At 37.7% G+C, this 11,091-nt stretch overlaps 1 protein-coding gene across 3 annotated transcripts in view; it reads left to right on the top strand.

Moving 5' to 3' along the window:
* The first annotated feature begins 485 nt into the window (after positions 1–485).
* LOC103600780 (zinc finger protein 160-like) overlaps positions 486–11,091 on the top strand; it is a 33,639-nt gene continuing 23,033 nt past the window's right edge. Inside the window, exons 1-3 of one of the 3 annotated variants that reach the window (XM_008585113.1) lie at positions 486–557; positions 4,588–4,714; positions 5,189–5,317. In XM_008585113.1, the coding sequence (XP_008583335.1) occupies positions 486–557; positions 4,588–4,714; positions 5,189–5,317 (328 nt within the window). Of the gene's footprint in view, positions 558–4,587; positions 4,715–5,185; positions 5,324–11,091 lie in introns of all 3 variants that reach the window. The other 2 variants (XM_008585114.1, XM_008585112.1) reach the window with 2 other exon arrangements.

Raw genomic sequence — 11,091 nt, 5'->3', positions numbered from 1 at the left:
TCTTGTGTCTCCTTATCTGAGATTCCATTCACATAGGTTCAGTCCTGTCCTTAAAATATTTAAAGTTGATTTTATTTTGTATCCAGCATTGAGTATCAAGGCTTCCTTTCCCCCATTTCTGAGGGCTGAGATCAGTCTGTGATCCCCGTGGGGAGAGGGAGCTGTGCTCTGCATGGGGTTTGGTCAGGACTAAGTCTGTGCTCTAAAGAGGAGCCCTGTCCAGCCCAGCTGCCCTCTGCTGCAGTGCAGGTGGGGGCTTCACAAGAAGCGGAGCAAGTTCTGAAGAAAGGGGTGAGAAACTCATTTGTTGGCCTTCCTGTAGGAGTTTATCATCCCTGCCTCTCCCTTGGTACAGTGGGCAGCAGAGGATTGTCTTCCCACATGGTGGGTCTTCCTTGTGCATATGGTTGTGGCACAGGAAGGGGGTGTGCTGATTATAAAAATTAAAGTTTATTATTGCATTCAGGATTGACTTCTAAAGACTCATGGTACCTGAGGAAGAAGCCCAAAAGAAGAGGAAAAGGAAAGTAAAGGTGTCAGGAATGGCTCTCACTCAGGTAAAGTGATATTCTTGGTTGATTGTTCTGTGTCCTTCCTTTCTGAAATGTGGGCATTGGAGTTGCTCATCTTCTCTGACTCTCTGAAGTGTTCTGCTTGACATGTTTGCTCGCACTCACCCATGCCTTCCCTCAGTCCCTCTCATCTGCACTTAGATTCCATCTCACTGTGACCCAGTGACGTGGAACCTGTGAAGAGGCTCCACTGGGCATGGTCCTGGGAAGAGCTTCACTTCCAGACATAGATTGGAGATGGGGTGTGGTCCCCATGGTGTCAGTGCTGTTGGGCAGCAGGGATTGTTTAGGGCCCATATCTGGATGCACTGTCTGCTCTCTGTAGACCAGGATTAGAGGAGCTACACGTGTAAATCACATATTAATGTGCACAAATGCCTGGTAAATTCTGGAAAAGGAAACCAGTAAGGGGAAAACTTTTCTCTCTGATTTCATACTGCATTTGAAGCTAAAGGAATGAGTCACTGTGTTTCTGCCTGCAAACGCTTAATAACTGGCAATGAAATGAAATATTCAGACACAGATATCAGACACAGACATCATTGATAGAGGATTTTTTTATTCCGTCTTCCATTTTCAAATATGAAATCAGTATAAATGTCTAATGGCAGCAGACTTATTAAACCATTCTCAGCACATTGGTCCCATGGCGACTGGTTTTCCTACAGGGTCTCTTATGCAGCAGGTGTTTCATAATAATTTTGCTCACAGATTGGAGCAGAACTTTTTTGTCATTGGAAAAGATGGAAGGATATTCTTATCCCACCAATTCATATTAAATACAATTTTTAAAAAATTTTAAATGTCATATTACTTATATATTTGTTTCATAGTAAGAGTCCAAACAAACATGCCCCTTTGGCACTGACAAGCAAAGCATCCCCTTTCCTGGCAAGCTTTCTACCCTCCCTCACCTCTTCCCAGGAGAGGCACTGTTGTAAATTAATTCTTTAGTAACTGTTTGTTACAATATTTTATCCTGAAGTTTTTGAAAATTTACATGTTTTGAAGTTAGGAAACATGGATGACTTGCTCTTTTACATCCTTGTTGGAACATTCTCTGAATTAAAAGCTCAGTCACCTGTCCCAGTTTTGTGTGTCTGGCTTGGTCCAGGGAGGATGCTGTCTAATCAGTCCAGGAAGAGATTCTTGAGACCTCTCAAGCCTTTGCTGAGGATGTGTCCTCTCTGGGCTTTTGCTTTTTTTGTGTGTGACCGGTAAGGGGATCGCAACCCTTGTCTTGGTGTCGCCCGCACCGCGCTCAGCCAGTGAGTGCACCGGCCATCCCTATGTAGGATCCGAACCCGCGGTGCACTCTCCCGAGTGCGCCACGGGCCGGCCCTGGGCTTTTGCTTTTAATCCCCTGACTGATCAGTTTTGTCAGTTTCTACCCAGTAAGCTTACCTGTTGTCGGTGGTGCCACTGTAAGCTGTGGTTTGGATCTCCACCTAGAGTCTGCCTGTGTTACTGCACACACTGGTTTATATTGATTGCCCTCTCAGTGCCCCCCAACCTGGTGCCCTGTTACTTTCAGTGCTTATATTCAAGCAAGATATAAACTTGTCCCTCAGGCAGTTCCCTGAAAAGTCAGAAGGTTGGATGGATGCTCCCATACTTTCCCTCCCCTGGGAGAAATCATTAGTTGGTTGTTTCTTCTCGATGATGCCACATCATTCTGTGGCAGAGGCTGTGGTGAATGGGTGTCGTGGATTTTCCTACTGGCTCCCATAGGTTGGCTTGGCACTTCTCTGGGTTCAGGAGCCTCGTAAGATGGTTTCTGGATTTCTTACAAAGGTTGGTTTGTGTATTATTGTTAAAATCTTTTCTCCTCTGGGAGAGTAGGGTGTAGGGTTTCCTGTTCCTCTATCCTGCTGACAACATTCTTTCAGTGCATTGTATAATTCCCCACATAGGTTTAGAAATTTCTTTTGCATAGATGCCATGGTATGTTTTCTAAGGGAAATGTGGGATGTTTTTTGTGTGTATGTGTGTATCTGTGTGTGTGTGTGTCATTTTTTAAATTAGTGCTGGTAAAGAATAAAATTTGTTTTCAATATATTCTTATTGATTGCTATACTTAAGTGACTTTTTTTTCTAGGTTGCAATCATGTCACCTAGTAGTTTCAATACATCCAGCTATCGCCCTCCCCCCCAACCCACCCCCACTTTTTTTTCCTACATTTTTCCTTTGATACTTGCTGCTGCTCAGGTACCCTGTGCATTGGTGATTGGCTGCAGCCCTGGCCAGCTTTCTTTTCCCTGTCTTAATTTAGAAGAAATATATCCAGTGTTTACTTTTGATCAAGTTGTTTTATAAGATGTTCTTGCTTAATATCAGGGGTTTTTTGTTTCAAAATTTTCTTTTTGGCCTGATTTTTAATTATCTGATCTGGTAATTTTTTCAGGTATGTACTGCTGAAATTTATATTTTCTTCGATCATAATATGTTAAGTTAATATATAATACTAATTTTTTGGGGGGGTGGAGATTTAAACTTTTGACCTTGGTGTTATCAGCACCACACTCTAACCAAGTTTTATTAATACTCTAACCAAGAGTATTAATTACTGGCCAGCCCACTAGTTAATTTTTTAATCATATGTTATGGCTTCATTAGTGGAACAAATTTATAAACTCCATTGGGCTTTTGTTAATTCCTACATAACTAAATTTTAAAGGATAACATTGTATTTATATTTCTGAATATAGATATTTAATAGAGTTTGGCATATAAGTTTTTTTCATGTTGTAGCATTATTTTTAATAGCATAATATACAATAATGTTTATAAAGTAAAACTTGTACATTTTTGAGTCCCAAACATGCTGACATGAACATTAGCAAGAATAACAAAGACAAATACCGTCTAAAAAATACGTCATTGAGAGACAACTCCTTCTTTCAGTTGATTAAGTGTGTATGTGTGATGTGCATGCATGAGTGCTTGGATGCAAGACACATCATCATTTAAAATGTCTTATATATTTATTTATTATTTTATTTATTTATTTATTTTTGGTGGCTGGCTGGTGTAAGGATCTGAGGCTTTGACCTTGGTGTTACCAGCACCACATTCTCCCAAGTGAGCTAACCAGCCAGTCCAAGTTTTATATTTTTTTAATAGTTGAAATTACATCATAAGTGTTTTCTATGGCCTTAAATTTGTTCTACACTATAACGTTGAGTTGATAATAGTATGAATAGTAACTTAGTATGGGTGTGCGTGTGTGTATACATAAGGAACTTTTTTGCAGTTCCATGTTGTTATCCTTAAACTTGTTTTAGTTCTTCTCAGTTATGTAGCCGACTGTCAATTTACTTTTTGTACTGTATCTGTTATTTAACAGATGGTTGCTTTATGTTCTATTCTGATTTCTAGACACCTGGGTTCAGGTGTTGGATCTGCCATTTTTAGCTCTTTGACCTGAGGCAAATTTCTTAAAATGTCTGTGATATGTTTGTCTTTTGGTAAGATGACAACAGATATTTCTCTCATAGTCTATTATGTTATAGGAGTTAATATATGTAAAGCATTTAGAATAACGCCTAGCCCACGGGAAGTGTTCAGAAACTTCAGTCATTGCTGTTGCTGTCCTCATCACAGTTTTTAGATTCTGATCTTTCTTTCTCTCAAGCCACTGTGGACTTTGTCATGTCTGAAAATACCACTCATGCTCTATCTCATCTAGATACTGAATAACACCTGGCATGCCAAACATAATATCAGTATCTAACATTTCTGCAGAGATAAACTTGTGTTGATTTTTTTATCCGTGCGTTTCCTATATTGTCCACAAAAATGAGAATTCCACACTTATTTAGAGGATATCATAACCTCTTATGGAAAAGTATAATAAAACACAATTTAGGGACACATAACTAGCTAAAAATACCATAATATGGATCTGTCAGCAGGCTCACTTCAATCAAATCCATCCTTATAACTCTCTTCTCATTTTGTGTGAATATAAGAATTCTCCCCATAGCCCCTTGATAAGTGTGTTTTTCATTACAGGAACTGTTGACTTTCAGGGATGTGGCCATAGAATTCTCTCAGGAGGAGTGGAAATGCCTGGACCCTGCTCAGAGGGCTTTGTACAGGGACGTGATGTTGGAGAACTACAGGAACCTGGTCTCCCTGGGTGAGGATAACCTTCCCCCTGAAGCCTGGATCTTCCCTGTGTCTCTTTAGATTTTCACTCATGTGCTTCTTGGGAGCCCCTGCATTGCTTGACTGAGATTGAAGCCCTGTTGACTCAGAAATGAAAAGCTTCAATAATGTGCCATCTGGACTTTAACTGTCTTCTTTCTTTAGGTGTTGTGCTCCCTTCATGTTACATAATTTTTGTGGGTTAAGAGAATGCATAAAACCTCATGGCAGACTTTTAGAATATTTAATTCCCTTTTTCTGCCCCTGTGCTTTTGATTCAGTGGTTTCTGGAAGAGAGCCATATATCTGCATATTACAGTGTTCCTAAGCATTTAGAAGGAGGTAATCAAGGATGAATTTGTGAAATATTTTTCTGGATCTATCTATAATTTCTTTTGTAATGAAACGTATAGCTGTTCTTCTGGAAAAGCCCCAGCACATCATGTTCCTTTCTTTTTATAAGCAGGATTCTCTCCTTTTGACCTGAGTGTTATCTCTTTGTTGGAGCAAGGGAAAGAGCCCTGGACTGTGAAGAGCCAAGTGAAAATAGCAAGAAACCCCAATGGGTGGGAATGGATCAAAGGTGTGAACACAGGTAAGAGCTCAGATGGGCAGAGTGGAAGCCCCACCATTAAGTAGTATTTGGGAAACTCTTTGTAAGTAGGAGAGAGGTTTATGGGAAAACAAAAGTTTATTTTCTATGAGCTCTCAAAGGAAATCTTTCTCGTCCCCCACTTTTCATTCTGTTCTTCAGCAGTGCAATAGTTTGTCTTTTCACCTTCCAGTGGTGCTGCAGCTCAAACAGAAACAAAGGCAAAGGCTTTCTTAAAAACTTTGTCATCTGGCTTTTATGAACTCTTTGTTTCCTTGATTCTTAAGCAGCATAGGGAAGGCCATTTCAGAGATGTCTGTTTCCTTCTTGATCTCTCCTTCTGGTCTTGATTGTATCCAATGCTCAGCTCTCTGTCCATATAGATCAAAGCAGAGGCCTCCATGGTCCTGATACCTTGATCCATTAAGGTTTCATCACATTTTTGTACTTGGAAGACCTAAATGAGGAGGTGTGAAAACATTGGCTTCTCTTCCTTTATGTCTGGGGCCCCAGAAACTGCATGGAGCTGTCTCAAGCCCTCTCTGCTTATTCAAATCAAATTCCTGTTTGAGACAGGAAAAGCCAGTGTTTTTCCTACTCTCACAACCATTCCACACAGATCACTTCACTTCAGGTCACCAAAATGTGTGGGAATTTTCTTTACCCGTAACCAATCTGGGGCGAACATCAACTGGGTGTCCCGTAATTCATTTCTCATACTGTCTACCTGGAGTTGAAGTCAGAACCCGCAGGTTAAGGAATGAGTCCCCAAGACTGCCCCCTACTTCAGACCTCATAACAAATAGTAGACCGTCACCTATCCTTCCAGTTTTAAAAAAAAAAAAAAAAAAGCCCATTCTTGGGTTAGATTGATTTGCTAAGATGGCTCACAGAAGTCAGGGAAACACAACGTTTACCAGTTTATTATAAAGGATATTACAAAGGATACAGATGAACAGGCAGATTAGGAGATGCACAGGGCAAAGTACGTGAGTAGGGGCTCAGAGCCTCCATGACATCTCTGGGCACCTTTGTGTGTTCAGCATTTGGAAGCTCTCTGAACTCTCTGTAGTTCAGGGATTTTTATGGAGGCTTCATCATGTAGGCATGATGAATTATTAACTCAATTTCCAGTTTCTCTCCACTTTATGGAGAATGAGGGGTGGGGCTGAAAGTTTCATGCTTCTAATCTTGTCACCAGCCCCATTCAGGTGACTACCAGAGTTGCCTTATTAGAAGAAAATCGTGCTCCTCTTACCCAGGAAGTTCCAAGGGATTTGGAGCTCTGTGTCAGTAACCAGGGAAGTGAAGAGTTTGGATCCCCATACCAGTCAGCTGCCAAAAAAAAAAAAAAGTAACTGGGGAAGAACCCGGTATACATTTTTCTTATTTCACAAGGTCCCTCAGTCATTCTTCAGTTCTCCTTTTTCCACACTTCACTGGTGCGTGTAACTGGGGAGTAAGTTACAGAACGCAGAAACAGTCAACATAAAGATTCTGTATTTAATTCTCTGTTCTACACGGGGAACATATCTCACGAGAATGATGCCTCTGTTTTTAAGTCTACTGTCCTTTGGTTAAGCCAAAGCTAATTTCTTTCTTTTGGGGGGTGGGGCAGCTGTCTGCTTCTGGGATCCAAAGCCACAGCTAATTTCATCTTGTACATTTCCATATTTTATAATGAACTTGATTTTTATTTATTTAATCAGCAATTTTATATTTTTGATGTTTCACTGAGTTAGTACTTACCATTGAAATACACTTTTTTTTTTTTGGCATCTGGTCAGTTCAGGGATCTGAACCCGTGACCTTACTGAGATAACTGCCAGTCCAAAATATACTTTTGTCAAATTAAGTGTATTACGGTATATAAATTGGGAATTTTTTTTATTGGGAATTTTCAATATCTCAAGAATATACTCTTTTTATTATGATTTTTTAATTAATCACAGAAATACCATTAAATTGCCTTGCTGCTTTTGTCAAATTAAGTGTATTACGGTATATAAATTGGGAATTTTTTTTATTGGGAATTTTCGATATCTCAAGAATATACTCTTTTTATTATGATTTTTTAATTAATCACAGAAATACCATTAAATTGCCTTGCTGTAATTAGTTATTTAACACTCATTGCGTTTTCCATAGTTTGTTTTTAATTTTCTAAATATAACTAGGGGATATTGTTTAAATTTCACTTTTTTTCTTGAAACCGATGTCGTTTTCTAATAATTATTCTTCTTGTTCAGATTCATCACATCCATCGTGGTATTCTAAGTTAATTTTTAACTGTTTCATAGTCTTTTACAGTAGACTTAGCCCATTATATGTACTTCGTGGACTTATTCTCCACTGTTGTTTATATCACTTATATTTTCTGCCAAATTTCTGAAGTTCTGGAAATTGCATTCTTTAGTTTCATACACGAAGACTGTTTTGTTTCCCGTCTGTATTTTCATCTGAATTTCCTGTAATGTTCACCTGGTCCCTGTTAACCCACTGCCTGGTGCTGTCCTGTTGTTCTCTGGCTCTTACTTGCTGCTTATGTTGCTGGTGACCTCCTCCAGGGGTCTCCACGCCACTGCCAGGATGTTTCCACACTTTGCTGCTACTAATAGTGCCCTTCAGTATAAGCCATTCTCCACTGTGGGTCATTTACTTATTTTCTCCATAAGATTGCTTGTGTTCTCCTGGTGATATTTATGTAGTCAAATTTGTTAGTTTTGGATAAGTGCCCATTAATTTGTATTCATTCGTACTCACTACAGTGTCTGCTAATATGTATAGTAATAGTGACCCTGACATTATGTCCCTGTTTAAAATTTTGTCAGGTAAATTTTATAATATTTTACATTGTATGAGCTTAGCAGAGTTAAAATATACCACATTATTCCTCTTGTTTGAATTTGGATTGAATTGATTACAATGAGTATTTCAACTCACTTTCTGTCCTTTGTTCCTCTACCCACAGCCACCAGCAGCTACCATTCTGCTTTTCATTGTATAATACTGACTATTTTAGATCCCTCATATATAAGTAGAATGATACGGTATTGGTCTTATTATGACTGTTTCACTCAGCATAGTGTCTTCCAGGTTCATCCGTGTTGTAGCATATAAAGGTATTTCTGTATTTTTTAGGGATGAATAATATTGCATTGTATATATCTACCACATTTTGTTTATCCATTTATCTGTTGGTGGACACCTGGAGTGCTTCCACCTCTTGGCTGTTTTAAATGTTGCTATGAACATGGGTTTGCAAATACCACTTCAAGATCCTGTCTTCAGTTCTTTCGGATATATACCCAGAGGTGGAATTGTTGGCTTATATGGTAATTTAATTTTGAATTATTTGAGGGAGCATGATACACATTGAATATCCCTTACCTGAAATGCTTGGGACGAAAAGTGTTTCACATTTTGGATTTTTTCGGTTTTGGGAATATTTACATTTTATATATACTAGTTGAGCACCCTTAATCCTGAAATTCAAAATCTGAAATGCTTCAATGAGTATTTCCTGTGAGCATCATTTCAGCACTCAGAAAGTTTCGGATATTGGAGCATTTTGGATTTTGGATTTTCATATTAGGGATTCTCAACCTTTGCTTTTTTTCAGTAGTACCCCATTTTATTTTCCCATCAACAGGGCACAGAAGTCTCCCATTTCTCCACATCCTCACCAACACTTGGTATTTTCTGCTTTTTTGACAGTAAATATCCTAGGGAGTGTGAGGTGATATTTCGCTGTGTTATTTACATTTCCCTAATTATTACTGATATTTTGCATTTTTCATTGTTAGTCATTTGTATATCATCTCTGGAAAAATGTATTTTCAGTTTCTTCTCGGATTTTTTAATCAGGTTATTGCTTTTGTGAGTTGCAGGGTTTCTTTATACATGGGTACTTCAAAAAGTTTGTGGAAAAATGGAATTAAGAGATAATATGAATCCTTTCATGAACTTTTTGAAGACCCGTCCAATATTGTAGTTATTAACCTCTTATCAGAGATATGGTGTGCAAATATTTTCTCCCATTTTGTAGGGGTTTTTTTCACTCTGGTGATTGTTCCTTTTTTAAAAATTATTTTTAAAGTTTTTATTGACACTTAATTGTATATATTTATGGAGAATATTGTGATGATTTGATATATGTATATATGACACGTAATAATCTATTTAGAGTAATTAGCGTATTTATCACCTAAGACATTTATCATTTCTTTGTGTTGAGAACATTCAAAATCTACTCATCGAGCTATTTTGAAATATACGATGTATTTTTTGTTAACTGTAGTCACCCTAGTGTGCAATGGAACACTAAGTCCTGGTGACTGTTTCTTTNCATTCCATTGGTCTACGTGTCTGTCTTTATTGATAGTACAATAATGTTTTGATATTGGCAGTATTATAATAAGTTTTGAAATCAGTGCAGTTTTAGACTCCCACTTTTTTTTTTTCCAAGTTTGTTCTGCTATTTAGGCTGTCATGCAATTTCATATTAATTTTAGGATGAAAACTATTTCTGCAAAAGCTGCCATTGGTAATTTGCTAGGGATTTCACTGAATCTGTAGATTTATTTGGGTATTATTGACATCTTGTTATTAAGTCTTTCAATCCACGAACAAGGCATGTTTTTGCATTTATTTGTGTCTTCTCTAATTTCTTTCAGCAATATTTTGTAGTTTTCTGTGTACAAATCTTTCCCTCCTTGTTAAGGTTATTTCCAAGTATTTAATTCTTTTTAATACTGTTATAAATTGAATTGTTTTCTTAATTTTCTTTTCAGGTCATTCATTGTTACTGTATATAAAGGAAAGTGATTTTTTCATGGGGATTTTGTATCCTGTAACTTTTAATTTGTTCATTAGTGCTAACAGCTCTTTAGGGTTTTCTACATATAAAATTAGGTCATCTGAACAGAGATCATTTCTCCCTTTGCAACTGCATGCCTTTTGTTTCTTTCTTGTTATCTAATTGCTCTGGTTATAATGATCTACTACTACTACTACTACTACTACTACTACTACTACTACTACTACTACTACTACTACTANAACTGTAAGGGACTTGAGTGTCTGAGGATATTGGTATGGCAGGGATCCTGGAACCAATACCTTATGGATACCATGGGACAACTGTATTTTGAATAGAAATAGGACAATCGGGCTTCTTTTAATTTTTCCTGATCCTTGAGGAAAAGCTTTCATTCTTTGAACACTGCGTATGATGTTAGCTGTCAGCTTTTTGTATACGGCCTTTATTATCGTGAAATAGATTCCTTGTATTCCCAGTGTTGAGTGTTTTTATCATGAAAGGCTCTTGACTCTTTTCAGTTCCCTTTTCTCCATCATCTGAGATCATCACAGGGCTTTTTCTTTATTCTGTTATTTTGGAGTATTACATGGACTGATGTTCATAGTTTGTACCATCCTTGCATTCCAGGGATAAATCACACATTGTTGTGTTGTATGATCTTTTTAAATGTACTTTGCTAGTATTTTGTTGAAGATTTTTGCATTAGTTTTATCAGGAATATTGCTCTAAGACTTTTCTTGGTCTGCCTTTGCTTTCAAGGTAACATTAGCCTCAAAGAATAAGTGTGGAAGTATTTCTTCCTCATCAATCTTTTGGAAGAGTTTGAGGAGGATTGGTGTTCTTTTTTAAATATTTTGTAGAATTTTACACTGAAGGCATCTGGTCTAGTCATTTTATGCTTAAGTCTTCGTAGGTGGTATATTTCTAGAAATTTATCCATTTCTTCTTGGTTATT

Source organism: Galeopterus variegatus, unplaced genomic scaffold, assembly GCF_000696425.1.
Source record: "Galeopterus variegatus unplaced genomic scaffold, G_variegatus-3.0.2 Scaffold3460, whole genome shotgun sequence".
Lineage (NCBI taxonomy): Eukaryota > Metazoa > Chordata > Mammalia > Dermoptera > Cynocephalidae > Galeopterus > Galeopterus variegatus.
The sequence above is the reverse complement of the archived record's forward strand: the minus strand, read 5'-3'. Positions and strand labels throughout refer to the sequence as shown.